Source organism: Mesoplodon mirus (assembly GCF_964341445.2).
Source record: "Mesoplodon mirus genome assembly, chromosome: 10".
NCBI lineage: Eukaryota > Metazoa > Chordata > Mammalia > Artiodactyla > Ziphiidae > Mesoplodon > Mesoplodon mirus.
In genome coordinates this window covers 67,169,624-67,184,361 of record NC_138986.1, presented here as the reverse complement: position 1 = coordinate 67,184,361, position 14,738 = coordinate 67,169,624, and the positions used below count along the sequence as shown (strand labels likewise).

At 41.7% G+C, this 14,738-nt stretch overlaps 1 protein-coding gene across 3 annotated transcripts in view; it reads right to left on the bottom strand.

Annotated features, from left to right (window-relative positions):
* Positions 1–14,738, bottom strand: part of MDN1 (midasin AAA ATPase 1) — a 159,137-nt gene that overhangs the window by 57,165 nt on the left and 87,234 nt on the right. For all 3 annotated transcript variants that reach the window (XM_082633597.1, XM_082633598.1, XM_082633599.1), the window contains exons 44-55: positions 13,668–13,827; positions 12,264–12,380; positions 11,117–11,325; positions 9,963–10,111; positions 9,399–9,610; positions 8,789–9,009; positions 7,841–7,954; positions 6,049–6,181; positions 4,614–4,729; positions 3,701–3,834; positions 569–726; positions 227–347 (exon numbers count right to left, since the gene is read on the bottom strand). In XM_082633597.1, coding sequence (XP_082489723.1) covers positions 227–347; positions 569–726; positions 3,701–3,834; positions 4,614–4,729; positions 6,049–6,181; positions 7,841–7,954; positions 8,789–9,009; positions 9,399–9,610; positions 9,963–10,111; positions 11,117–11,325; positions 12,264–12,380; positions 13,668–13,827 — 1,844 coding nt within the window. The remainder of the gene's footprint in view (positions 1–226; positions 348–568; positions 727–3,700; positions 3,835–4,613; positions 4,730–6,048; positions 6,182–7,840; positions 7,955–8,788; positions 9,010–9,398; positions 9,611–9,962; positions 10,112–11,116; positions 11,326–12,263; positions 12,381–13,667; positions 13,828–14,738) is intronic.

The window sequence follows — 14,738 nt, the reverse complement described above, 5'->3', positions numbered from 1 at the left end:
TCAGGATATTCACAGTCATAAAGTTAAAAGTCTACTCAGCCTTAGAAGTCTCAAGAAGAAGTAAAATGATAACATTTAACAGGTCAGTTAATAGTACTCATTGAACATTTAAGAATTAAGCTTTGCAAGCAAGGCTGAGTATAGTTGAATGGCAGTCCCCACGTTTTCCAGGAGAGCTGCCAAAGAGGTCAAATCTTTGTGTTTACTACATGCTTCCAAGTCATACCTTAAAAGGAAACGGTCGTCCCAGAAACTTCTGTAACTTCTTTATACCCGTGAATCCACCAGTTGGGCTCTCCAAGCAACTCTGAATATGTTCTGAGACGGTCTGAACCTCTTTGTAATATCTTCAACAAAGGAGATAAAGGGCAGAAGGGAAGTAAGGAAAGGGGGAAATGCTGGATGGTAAGAACATCACTCACATTTTATATTTGATTTACATTCACCAACAGGCCAAGGGGACAAACCAAAGTAAAGCCAAGAAGAAGCACATTTCAATTCCTAACCCTCCTCCCTTTAACATCAATACTGTAGATACTGACGTTGTTACTCTGACTATGATGCTTACTTGTCTTCGTGGTTCATCAGGAGTTGGGGGATCTGACGAACCAAATGTTTTAAAACCCAGTGCCAGTGAAGGGCAAGCAAGGCCAGGCCTGGTGCATCCACTTTTACGGTATCGGCCACGGTCCAGAACCTGTCCCGCCACCGCACAGAACCCAAGACCTAAAAACAAAGTAAACCATAACTGCTCGCAAACATCTCCCAGTGAAGGACACAAAACACTGACTTCAATCATTAATCAATACTCAACATACACACGTTAAAGATCTAGCATCCGACTGGAGTATTTTTAGGGATATTAAGGCAGTCAGAGAAGGCAAAGCTTTTTCCTCCTATTATCTGAAGTTCAGTTAACAGAGAAAATGGAATTAGTGGGTCATGTGGTAAGTGTACACTCAATGTTATAAGAAACCGCCTACCTGCTTGACAAAGCAGCTGCACTATTTTGTATCCCATCCAGCAGTGTAGGTGGGTTTCAGTTTGTTCCACTTCCTTGCCAATACTTGCTACTGTTGACCATTTTAATTTTAGCCATTCTGGTGGGTGGCACCACACTGTGGTTTTAATTTACATTTCCTTGGTAACTAATGATGTTGCAATTTTTCCAAGTTCTCATTGGGCATTCATTTATCTTCTGAGAAGCATCTATTCAAATTCTCTTGTTCATTTTTAAAAACTGGGCTGTCTTATTATTTGTCTATAAAATTTACATGTGATTTATCAACAGTGTCTCCCAGTGTTTTCCTTTTCTTAAAGCTATTAAGTTCTTTATTTCGACAAAATTGAGTTCATCAATTTTTTTCTTTTATGAAGAATGCCCTGAAATCTTTGCCTATCCTCAAGCTGTGAAGATTTTCTATGTTTTCTTTTAGAGGTTCATAATCTTAGCTTTTATACATAGGTCTACGATCCATTTTGAGGTAACTTTTCTATATGATGTAAGGTAGCAGGTAAAGGCTCATTTTTATATTATATGGATATCTAGTTTTTCCATCACCATTTGCTGAATGAACTGTTTTCCCCATTAAATTACCTTTGCATATTTGCCCCCCTGCCCCAAAACTTCACTGACCATATAAGAGGGTCTATTTCCGAAGTCTCTTTTTTGTTTCACTGGTCAATGTCTATCCTTATGAAAATAACTACTGTTTTCATTAATGTAGCTTCTTAATGCAGATCAGGTATTTTGAGTCTCCAACTTAGCTGTCCTTCTAATTATGTATTTTTACAGTAGTCTCAAGATTAGTGATTCCTTTTAGGTCTTATGATGTCAAAGCTGTTTTCATAATAATGTCACGTTATTTGCCTTTTTCACTACGTTGACGTTTGCACTGATGGTACCAAAAACAGGGCGAGGGGTGGAGGGGACAAACTGACTGGGTGTCTGGCAAACACTGTGTGGGAAATGAATGGAGTCAATCTGTCAGTTCAAGAAAAACAGGAGAGTATTTGTTGCTGATGATAGAATTTGAACCTTCAAGTAAAGCCTAGAACTTTGAAAACCTAAGAGCTTGACAACTTCCCAGTACTTACAGATTTTTTCATGAGGTAACTTTCTGTGGTAATTTTTCATGAGTGTGACTTTTTAAACTTTTTAAATTTATCTATATTGAAAAACGTAATGTGTCGACGTTTGGAAGATCTGATAACTCACTGAACAATACTTTCCAAATTACCAGTGCATGAGAACATACATGCAAGGCTAAAAGTCCATCCAAAGTGCAAGCCAGGCCAACGGATTTTAATGCATGACAAGATCAGTGATACTTTTTCAGATTCCACATTACAAGTAACCTTTACAAAACTAACACTTGTCAACCTGTGGTACAGAATCAAAGAAGAATATCACAGTTATGTGAAATGTTTGTTACATACTCCTCCCTTTCCAATCTCTTAGCCACATGAAATTAGAGGCCAGTTTTTCTTCACAAACTTCAACCCATACAACATACTGTAAGAGACCGAATGCAGAAGCAGGTGTGAGAATCCAGGTTTCTTCTGTTAAGCCAGACATTAAAGAGACTTGCAGAAATGTAAAAGAGTTCCACTCCTCTTAATTTTTGTTTTGGAAAATAGTTGTTTTTCATTAAAAATGTTATTCATATTACCATGAAATGAATTTGTTACTGTGTTTCTTAAACATATTAATAAATATTTTTTACATTTCTCAGATTTATTTCCTAATAAAGTAAATATTGATACATGTAAACACATAAACAGAAGTTCTTTGAGGGTTTTGGTAACTTTTATGACCATAGTGGGGGGGGGGTTCTTGAGACTTTTTAAAAAGTTTAAGATCTACAATTCTAGTTTAACCAGAATTACTCGAATAATCTGGATTCAAGCCCAATTTAGTCCATATGTGACAATCATGTCTAAGAAGGATCAAGTGAATTAAAATATAACTGTTAAGATTCTGCTGTTTATCAGCAGGTGAGTGGAGGAAGAAGATGTAGGACATACATGCAGTGGACTATTACTCGGCAATAAGAAGGAATGAATCCTTGAGACACAAAACAACATGGATGCATCTCAAAATAATGATGTTTTTAAATATTTTTTTTCATTTTTATTTTATTTTTATTTTTTTGGCTGCACCACGCGGCATATGGGATCTTAGTCCCCTGACCAGGGATCGAACCGAACCTGTGCCCCCTACTTTGGAAGTGTGGAGTCTTAACCACTGGACCACCAGGGAAGTCCTCAAAATGATTTTAAGTGAAAGTAGCCAGATAAAAAAGAACAATATAAAATACTAGAAAACACAACTGAGCTACAGTAACAGAAAGCAGATCAGTGGATACCTGGTTGGAGGTGGGGGGCAGGAAAAAAGAGAAAACAAAAGAACAAGAGGAAAAGGTCTGAGGGTGATGGACAGGTTGTTCACTGTCAGGACTGTGGTAATGGTATCACGGGTGTACACGTGTCAAACATACAAAACTGTACACTTTATATGCGACTTACTATATGTCAGTTATAACCCCATAAAGCTTTAAAATATGTGTTATCTATTTAAATTCTTAAGAACTTCTCAAATAATATTGTACATGTAACAACACTGAAGTTGGTCTCGCCCCTAAGAATCTTTGTGCCAAGAAATATGTTGCTTAAGATAAAAACAGGTACATCTTCTTACCTCATTAACACTGGCATCAGACACCAGCCCCTGGGAGGACTGTACCCAGAGCAGGATTAGCGCATCACAAAGTTCAAAAAAAGCAGCAAGATTGACCACGATTTCATGGGGCAGGCTGTGATAGCTCTCTGGATCTTAGAGTTGGTATAAACAAAATAAGAACATTTGATCAGATTTAAATCTCTGGACATTTTCAAAATCAACAGTAATCTACAACTTAATGTTATTCTCAGTATAAGGGTCAGTTTGAAACATCAAAACTGAAAGCAAATCTTTGTCTATTATTAAGTTAGCAAGTTAGTCGTGCATACCTAGAGATGTTCATAACGTCTTAATTTTTTAAAAAAAGCATTTGTTTAAATACAAAATTGTTTAAATACGAATTCTAAGTGTGTATATGACTGGATGGATAGATAATACAGACAGATCTGAGAAGATATAAACAAATATACTATTAACAGTAGCTGCTGCGAGAAAAGACTTTTTCCATTTTTATGCTTCTATATAGTTTGAATATTTTCCAAGAAATACCGTTATCTTTTCAATTTAAAAAAAAAAGGAGGGAGGAAGAAAGAACCTATAACCAAATGCTTATGAGCTCATACTTTTGAGCCAACAGAACAAGTTTCAAGTTCTGGCTCTGCTACTTGCTAGAGATGTGACCTTGAGCATCTCTGTGCCTCCCTTTCCTCTCTCATGAGGCTTATCTCATGGTTGCTATAAAAAGTAAATGAGATCAAGGACATGTAAAAAAGCACTTAGTCAAAACTACTGAATAAGGGAAGATGTTCAAACTCGATCTAGCAAATCAAAAGGAATCAGTACCATGGCATCAGCTGCTGAATCCCTCTCACCTTCAGCAACATTATGCAGTCAGAGGCATAACTGAAGAAAGTAAAGGTAATGTCCTTACCTTTATGGAATTCAAAGGACATTCTCAAAACACTATTTCTTAACTTTTTGCCACCAACAGAAACCAAATTTGCTTCCGTAAAAATCCGTTTTTCCCGATCAAGATATATGATTGTCCTGAAATGAGATTCCATAACATAACAAATAGTTATTGGTTAATAATACTTATTACAGCCTCTACCTGCTGAATCCTGAGAACCCTTGGAACATGAATCTCCTTCAACCTGCCATTCCCCTCGTGCCTCTGCAAATTCTGGACTAGAGAGACGGCAGCAAGAGGGATGACAACTGAGCTGGGGGGAGGAAGACAGAGGGCGAGGTAGACCACCCAGCCCCACTGTGCTGCTCTGCCATGACGTGACAAACCGTGCTGAGAACTCTTAAAACTGGCCGTCTCAGGGCTTCCCTGGTGGCGCAGTGGTTGAGAATCCGCCTGCCAATGCAGGGGACACGGGTTCGAGCCCTGGTCTGGGAGGATCCCACATGCTGCAGAGCAATTAGGCCCGTGAGCCACAATTACTGAGCCTGCGCGTCTGGAGCCTGTCTTCCGCAACAAGAGAAGCCGCGGTAGTGAGAGGCCCGCGCACCGCGATGAGGAGTGGCCCCCGCTTGCCGCAACTAGAGAAAGCTCTCGCACAGAAACGAAGACCCAACACAGCCATAAATAAATAAATAAAAATTAAAAACTGGCCGTCTCACAAGTAACCTGCAGTGCTAGAAGTTACCTGGGGAGGAGGAAGGGGGAGTTGCTGGGAGGGGGGACAGGGGGCCTCAGAGGTGCTACTACATTATCGCATGAGTGAGCTCACTTTGTGAAAAGTCATCAAAACGATATAGAATCATCATTACTGTACTTTTCTGTAATGCACGTTATACCTCAATTACAAAAGTATCTTTTAAATCTATTAACACTAATGGCCAATTAAAAAATATTACCGGTCATTACATTAAAGGTGAGGAAAGATCAACTTATATAACAATTATGTAAATTTATACTATAGGTCACTATGTACGTACATCTCCAACACTGGATGGGGCAGACAGATGGCTGAGGAAAGGACATATGAAAATGCAAGGAGCTGCTGGGAGTCACACAGAAAACAGTGGAAACACAACTATCCTATGATAAAAGATTAACCATAAAACAAATCCCATCACTAATGCTTCACTAGTGTATTTATTAAAGCACCCTATTAAATTATTAAGAACCTGTCACATTCACAGGCACCTGGACATCAGGGTCAGAATGATTTTGTTGCACACGGAGAGTGAAGGAGAGGTGGTGACGAAGCAATCATGTCTGACACCCACCACTTCTCAGGTTCAGAAAATTAAACACACGTAAGACTGTCAAGTATAGCTTAGGAAAGGTATAATCTGTGAAGCCATAGTGTACAGCGAGGCAAACAGCACCCAGAGCAGTAGACTTCACCTACTTGTTTGCAATAGACTCTAAAAGGGCAAAGAGCTGCTCAGGCTGGTCCAGTTGTGGGTCAAAGTCCATCGAATTTCTAATGATGTCCAAAGCCTGCATATTCCATCGGGGATCCAGAGGGATCACGTATTCATCTGGTTTAAAAAACAAAAGGTAGAATTTTGGAAACTTGCCTGGCAAATTTCAGTTGAGGATTTTCATTGTTTTACTTTGATCCCACTGAGTCCTGCCGGGGAAGAGAGGGACCAAGGAAATGGTTTCAGTCCATGGTAGTAGAAAAGTAGGGTTCAACAGCTTTTACGCTATTTCCTTTCTAAATGCAAAATTTCTTCTAGCCCTGAAAATTCATTCCACCGTAGGATAGAAAGGTAACCTCTGCTAGAGCATAAACATTCCAACAAATGTATTCATTTGCTCAGCTCCCACTTCTGGTTGGAAAAGAATCCATGGGCTTAATTAGCCAATCTTTCGCCATTAACCACAAAAAAACGAACTTACATGGCAGAAAATGAATGAACACATCTCATTATTTGCTTTCAGTACAAAATACAACTCAAGATTTTTCCCGTTAAAAACCACTGCCTTATAAGCACAGGATGTGCTGCTGCTACCTCTTGCTCCCTTGGCTCAAGCTCAGTATCTCTTCTCTAAAGCAGCAGCGATCAGACTCTGCCCCGCTCCAGAGGTTGCGAGCCCAGCGGAAGAGGTAAGACAAAACGATGGGAACATTCATTTGATGGTGGCTGAGCTGGATGGGTCAGTGGAGCACTTCAAGTTTTAAAGGCATCCACCATAGAGCAGCCTAACAAATGCCTATTGTGAATAGCAAGGTACACATGGGGGCCCACATCCCAAAGTCCTGCAAGACTACACAATCCAGAGCTACACAGCTGAAAAGGAAAAAGGAAGACGAGCTAATGAGTGCCAACAGAGGGCAAGCCATGTCTGCTACAAAGGGAACCTACCACTCTAGTCTAGAACTGTGTTCCCAAAGACCAAAATTCCTTCATAATTGGAAAGCCATAATTAGGTCCAGCCGCAAGTTTTCTCTATTGTTTGATTTCTGCTCAACCATTTAGCCCATTACCTTTAGTGTACATGAGGTAATTATAAGTATACATAAGATTATAATTATGTAAACATAAGGTTTAGCACGAAAGCATCATGCATACTTTTTTCTAAACCAAATGGGTAACAGTATGTTTTGATCAACATCAGATAAAGATTGAGAAATTCTGAATACCTCATTTGATTAGATAGCTCAGATGGCTACTCCTTTTCTCATGATGCTTTTGTTTTGTAACTTTGTATTTAAGGCTTTATAACTGCATCATTGAGGTTTTCTATTTTCTGAAGACACGGATCCTGCACTGTTTCCCCTTCATCTCAAAATAGATCACAGTTTCTGTTAACAGCACTAGTCTACCACAGGAAGTCATGAGTGAGAGGGACCCCAGAAGAATGAATGTAATTCCCCTAGTTTTCAAACAAAGTCCGCAAGTGTGAATGATGGGCCCCCAATCAACAAGCCAGTGTGTGGCCAAGTTGGAACTGGAGCCCAGTCTTCCAACTCCTGTGTTCTTCCCACTACATTGTGTGTCATCATCCTCTTTCAGAAACTGAAGAATAAATGCACAATTTCAAAAAAAGCAGCAGGATTTGCATCTGGATACCCTGAGTCTTCTTTAGAAAAAACTGTTACAAGTGGGAGCTGTAACAGATCGTTTTCCCATGAACGCAATGGACAAGTTTCCCAGGGTGCTGAGAGCTAGGAATCAAGTCAGGTGCAGTACCTGTTACACTTGGTTGTAATATTTTGATGACACTACTGACCCCAGATGAGAGAGAACTTGAGTAAAACTTCCTGAGAGATGCAGCGCTGGCTTCCAGATGCATCTGCACTGCCTCTGTGGAGGAAGGAGAAGCACACGTTAGCACCTAAGGCGGCGCCGCCCACGTGAACTGTCTGTTCCACAGCTGCTGTCACAGCAGCCATGTCACACGTCACAGTGTAGCGGCTACCCGTGGCTAGCAGCTGTCACACAGGACACCGCGGATACGAACATGTATACAATGTTTCTCTGCACGTTTAGACATCACGTGTGCCGCACGGTAATATACATATACGCTGGCTCATCGACAAGTTCTCGTGCGGCAGACGCATGTAAACTCAATTACTTCAGTCAACAAGTTCTACCAACAAATTCCAAGTCCTGCACTTCACAACCTGTACAATGTTGTTAACTGTTGCTTTTCCCTCCCTTGGAATGAAAAAAGTACAAAGAAATCGAGCACGACCACTTAAGAGCACTGGAACGAAAATAAGATTAGAATCTTATGTACTTTTATGGGAAGCAAATTTACCAAAAGCCATCCTTTCCCAGATAGAATGCGTGTGCAGCAGAGTCAGTACAGCAAAAAAAGCAGGGTGTTCAAAAACTTAAAAGTAACATAATATAGTACATTTTCCTTCTGGATTTGATAGAAAGCTGGATGGATCCTGAAATGCTAAGGATTACGTGGGGGGAAAAAATTTCTCTCAGGGAACATCTAAGGGCAGATGTGTTCCTTAATATTTTAACAGCTATATAAGCAGTAATGCTAAGTCATAAACGTCCTGCTAGGAGCTTCCCCAGATGTAATTTTAAGTGTAGTCAGAGAGTAAAACAACTGCGGAGTTACTACAGCCGGGTAAGTGTACTTAAATTCCCTCATTACACAAATTAAGTTTCTCTACTCACCAAGCCCCTGTGGCACATTCTTGGCTAAATGATAAAGCCATTTAACTCTGAGCATCCAGTCTTGATTGGTTGCTCTTTCTATGAGCAATTTAACAGCCACAGCCAGAGCATCTGGTTCATCGATCCAGTAAGTATCCATTTCAACTGAATTGAATTTTAAGCTCTCCGGGTGGGGGGACTGCATAATTTTCTCTAAGTCTGGCAAACTAAGAGGCTGAATCCTGAAATTCATTGCAATAGGCAAAGTTAGTACTAGGGTTAAACCTTCATTTCATATTTCAAAGAACCAAGACAATAACTTTACAATTAATGTATCGAAGAGGTTAACAGGGAAAACATGAGTCCCCTCCAAAGGGGGACAATTAAAACACGTACCTATACTAAATAATAAATAGGGAGCAATATCGCAACAAACAATGGAACTGTGTGGAAAATGGCCACATAACATTCTGGTCAAATATGTTGGGTCATGACCATTACCATCAAAAAAAGAGAGAGGGAGAAAGAAAGAGAGAGAGGGAGGAAGGAAGGAAAGAAGGAAGAAAGAAAGGGAGGGAGGGAGGAAAAGTCAAGATGCCAAAGAGACACAGAAGCTCAAGGCTCCACTAACCTTGCCCAGTTGCTCGTTTTCATGCTCAGCCTGTTGAGACAATATGCTAAGATCTGTCCATCGCCTCGGACTTTAGAGAGATGAGAATCTTCCGTAGCAGAGAGAGCCGAGGGCAGAGAATCTGGCCACAGCCCCATGGCAAGAATGGAGTTGCCCCAGGTTTCATGTGCTTGCAGAGAACAAACGTGTTTCTCCAGTAAAGCCTGCACAAGCTGGTAGGAGATAAAAACGCATGGTGTACAGGCACCGAGACACAAGTGCGCTTACCCAAAACTAGCAGGGCACCAGCAGTTTTCTAGACCCCTTGTGACCCTCTCACAACACTCAGACACATTCCTCAATATCCAACATTACAAGCTAAATTTCACTTTTTCTGCTGAGAGGCAAGTTTCAAGGAATATTTACATTTACGCTCTTTTCCAGGAAAGTGCCTGGATACCAGATCTCTGTTAGAGTGTAACTGCAGATGGCTCTCTTAGGTCATTAAAGTTGCCACCAATAAAGTTTCCTCCTATTACCTGTAACGTTATAACGTAGAAAGCTGTGTGAAACACTTCACAGTACCTTCTGGTTTGCTGGTGAAGCCTGGGAACGGACATATGTGTCCCAGCATGCTTCAGAAAAGGCTCTGGCTAAGCTCAGCCCTCGCCGTAGGTATTGCACAATGAGTAAGGCTGTCTGAATGAGTGTTGACAACGAGGATGCTGGAGAACCTATAAAGAAGAAATAGTGCCATCCATGAGCAACAGATTCTGAAAAATCTCTAATGAAAAGGGACAAATTTCACTTTCACATCAAACTTCCACTCAAATCCACCCAGATACTCATTTTAGAAAGCCTTCCAAGTGGACCATAGGGGCTCACTAGCACACATTGAACTTGGGACATTCACATTCCTTGCCTCCTATTCCGCCCTCCTCGCCTCCTTCTCTGTCAGCAGTACCTTTTGGGGAAGTGACTAGATGACTCATTTACTAATGTGATAAAGCCTGGCCACACAGACCCTTGGATCTAAAGCTGACACACACTGAAGGGGGCAAAATGAGCATGGTGCCAAAAAGAACCATGGGCTTTGAAATCCAACAGACCTGCTTTCAAATCCCAGCTGTCATTATTAACTGTTTGGATTTGACAAGTTAACCTACCTCTCTGAGCCTTTTCTGTAAAATGGAAATATACCTTGCAGAACTAATGTGAAGACTAAATTAGCAGCCAACATTGCGCCTAACACAGAGTAGTTACTTAATAAGTAACATTTCATTATTTTTCCATTATTGTTATTATTACTGCTCTTTCTTGTATATTTGGACATTTAGAAGAAGTAACACCTGTCTGTTTTAAACAACTCAAAGCTCCCTCTTTATTCAACCTTCAAGAGATTCAATGATGGCCGTGAAGAGTTGCAGGACAAACGTCACCAATCTCAGTGTGAGAAGCAGTACAGGTGCTCCTCTGAGTGTGGCTCTCTGAGTGTGTGCAGCAGAGCTCCCCAGGAAGCTTCTGTAACGTGCTGATTCCTGTCCTCACTCAGACCTGCTGAACCCAACCTCTTGGGGAAGAAGGGTACCAAGCGCATCTACATTATTAACAGGCTTTCCTGGTAATTTCTATTTCTATGGACACTAAATGTAAGAACCCCTGAACTAGCAGTCAAATGGAATAACATGAACTTCCAGAGGAAGAAAACCCTGCAGAGGCCTAGAAGTCAAGCACCTTACCTACAACAGCACTTCGGGTCTCTGAGTGCAAAGCCAAAAGGATGTCACACACACTGCCCCCCACCAACCCAAGGCTGTGCAGTAGGACTTTCAGATCCAGGTCATCTGGGATGCTCCCATCCCCTTCTCCTGAAATGTAGATTTCAAGTCCACGATTCCTCATAGCTCGGGATATTTCTCCATGCACAGGATCCATTGAGAGGAAAAGTCTAGCAGTGTAGCAATTCAAAGGAAAAAAAATCAAAATCTCAGTGCAGCCAACAGTGCAGCTCAGCAACAACTGGTGAGGGCAAATCCTATGTGGCTCATCTTCAGGGAGCTCATCAAAAGAGACACTGCTAACTCAACGTTCAGATGCTGTTTACATCTGCATTCTGTCCTCTAGTTCCAAAATGCATCAATACAGCAAATCAGTTTCTCTACACCTATTTTCCTAAGGAACTAAGTATTGTGTATCCAGTGCACCTTTAGTACTGAGGACTGTAAAATTCTTACTTTCAGGTATTCCCCACATCAGGCAGTGCTAATTCATCAATTATTCTAACTCACCTACAGAGAAAAGAAAAAGGAGCAGTGTATTCTCCAGAAACACTTAGCTTCATAACATTCAATGTCCATCAACTTCTGCATCTAGCTATCTGACAGCTCACACTTACCTCCAAAGCTAAACAGCTGATTGCTGCTAACCCTCCCCACACCAAACCTGCTCCTTTGCCAGTCTCCCCTTTCTCAATGAATGGCACCCCTTTACCCAATTACTCAAGCCAAAACCTTAGATGCCATCTTTGCTTCCTCCTTTTCTTAACCCCAAGCCCATGAGCAAGTCCCACTGATCTGACAGCCCTAGCCTAAGCTATCATCTCTCACCTGAACTGCAAAAGGCTTGTTAACTGGTCTCCCTGCTTCCAGCCTTCACCACCAACCCAAGGCAGGGACCTCATCTTTCTTATTTACTGCTATGCCCCCCAAAGCACACCAGCACCTGGCAAATGGCAGAGCCTCAGTAAATATTTGTTACATCAATGAATGTATGAACATGTTCATGACTGAGTGTACAAATACGATACGTAAGGTGGCCCTAGTGAATGGTCACCTCTGACATGAAGGCTGTCAGATTCTGAGGCACAAACTTAAGAGGCATAAATACCTGAAATTGGGATTTGGTGTTATGGTGGGAGTGGATCCATCGATGATTCCTCTCTCGCTAACAGTGAGGACACCTCCGGGTTCCAGCAAAGCATTCAAACGATCCAGCACCGATGGGCTGCACAGAGAGAATCCAAATGGGGGACTGGCTGGCGTGCCACACTGACTACTGCCGTGGCTCAGGCCTCTCACGGCGCCTGACCCATGTCTTCCTTTCAGCACAGATCACGTCCCCGTACAGAACTGTGATTCTTCCAAGATCTCTTTTCCTATCAATTCCCGTTTTCACTCCCCAAGGCACACAGCCCAGTGATTCATACACAGTAAATATACAAAATGTTTGTTGAATAAATTAAGGAAAATGATGGAAAGTTCCCTGAACTAATAAAACTCTCTTCTCTTTCCCCTTCCCTCTCCCCCACTTCCCAGTAATATCAAATTCATTTAAAGGTAACTGGATTTTAACTCGAAACATTCTGAAAATGCTCCAGGTAGAGAAGCCCCTCACCTGACCTGTATTACGCTCACTGTACAGGCAGAGTAGTCTTACACTTGCCCTTTTCCTTACTTTAGAATCAAGTGGTACACACTGAATGCACATTCACTAAATGTCTGCCCTGTGTCAGACCCTCCACTTCAAAAATCTGTACTTAAGAATGACCCTAACAGGGAATTCCCTGGCAGTCCAGTGGTTAGGACTCAGCGCTTTCACTGCCGTGGACTGGGGTTCAATCCCTGGTCAGGAAACTAAAATACCACAAACTGTGTGGCACAGCAAAAAAAAAAAGAAAGGAAAGAAAAAAAACCCTAACAAAAGGAAGCTTTCTGATGTTAAATACAAAGGTGTGACTCAAAGGATGTTAGTTGGAGAAGTAATCCAATTTTGTTAGCCTTCAGTTCAGCTCAAAACTATCTGCTAGAACTAAAATATCGTAGCTAATAACCAACTACCATTGTTCACCACTGGGAGAAGCCTATAGAATATAGCTGAGGATGTGTTTCTAGCTAAGAAAACAGTGGATTAAAAATGCCAGAGCTGGAATTCCCTGGTGGCGCAGTGGTTGAGAATTCGCCTGCCAATGCAGGGGACACGGATTCAAGCCCTGGTCCGGGAAGATCCCACATGCCGCAGAGCAACTAAGCCCATGCGCCACAACTACTGAGCCTGCGCTCTAGAGCCTGCGAGCCACAACTGCTGAGCCCGTGTTCTGCAACAAGAGAAGCCACTGCAATGAGAAGCCCGCGCACCGCAACACCTGCGCACACCAATGAAGAGGGAGGGAGGGAGGGAGGGAGGGAGGGAGGGAGGGAGGAAAAACAAAACCAGAACTTCCACCTGGGTTTCTACTTTGACAAGCATATCTCAAATTTCAATCAGACCCATGATTGAATAGAAGGTCCTTACTTGCAGAAGTTAACGTTGTCCATCAAAAGCCAATCTCCAGTCTTCAGGGCCCGAACCAACATGCTGTCAACCCATTCGAACGTGCCACAGCTTCGGCCACTGGCTGACTGCATAAGCTTCACACCAAAGCTTCGGAACTCCTCCACGAGTTTGGCAAACTCTGAAACGTCACAGCCACGGTATTTAATTTCAAACCAGGGCAATCAAAAGCAAACAAATAAAACAAAAAACTAAGAGTTTATTAAAAGAAGGCTGGAAACTTCTGGCCCAGTTCTTTAAAGTTTCATAATAGGGTAAACAATAAGATTTTCGTTGTTTTTTGTTTTTTGCGGTATGTGGGCCTCTCACTGCTGTGGCCTCTCCCATTGTGGAGCACAGGCTCCGGATACACAGGCCCAGCGGCCATGGCTCACGGGCCCAGCCGCTCCACGGCATGTGGGATCTTCCCAGACCGGGGCACGAACCCGTGTCCCCTGCATCGGCAGGTGGACTCTCAACCACTGCGCCAGCAGGGAAGCCCAGATTTTCGTTTTTGTTTGAACAAAACAAGTAAGAAAATTAGGTTTGGGGATAGAAACTATTTAATGGCTTTCTGAATGAATGGCTGGATACAGTTGACTCAAGGGTGACAGAGAAGGGACATTACCTTTATGTGTTTTACTTTTTCACATGTGGAAGGATAACGTCTTCCACCTCTTACTGCGTTTACACTATAGGAAAGTGCAGTTAAGTCGGCACAGTGCCATCAGCGTCATCAAACAGGGCAGCCTTTGTAACGACCATATCGTATACAGTAACAACCGGTAGTTATGTGCTTCATAGTTTAGACAGTCCTTTCCCAGAAGTTTTTCAATTGATCTTTCTCATTAGAAATTGCTTCCTTATATAAGACAGATAACCAACAAGGACCTACTGTATAGCATAGGAAACTCTACTCAATATTCTGTGATAACCTATATGAGAAAAGAATCTAAAAAAGAATGAATATATGTACATATATAACTGAATCACTTTGCTGTACACCTGAAACACCACACTGTAAATCAACTATACTCCAATAAAATAAAATTT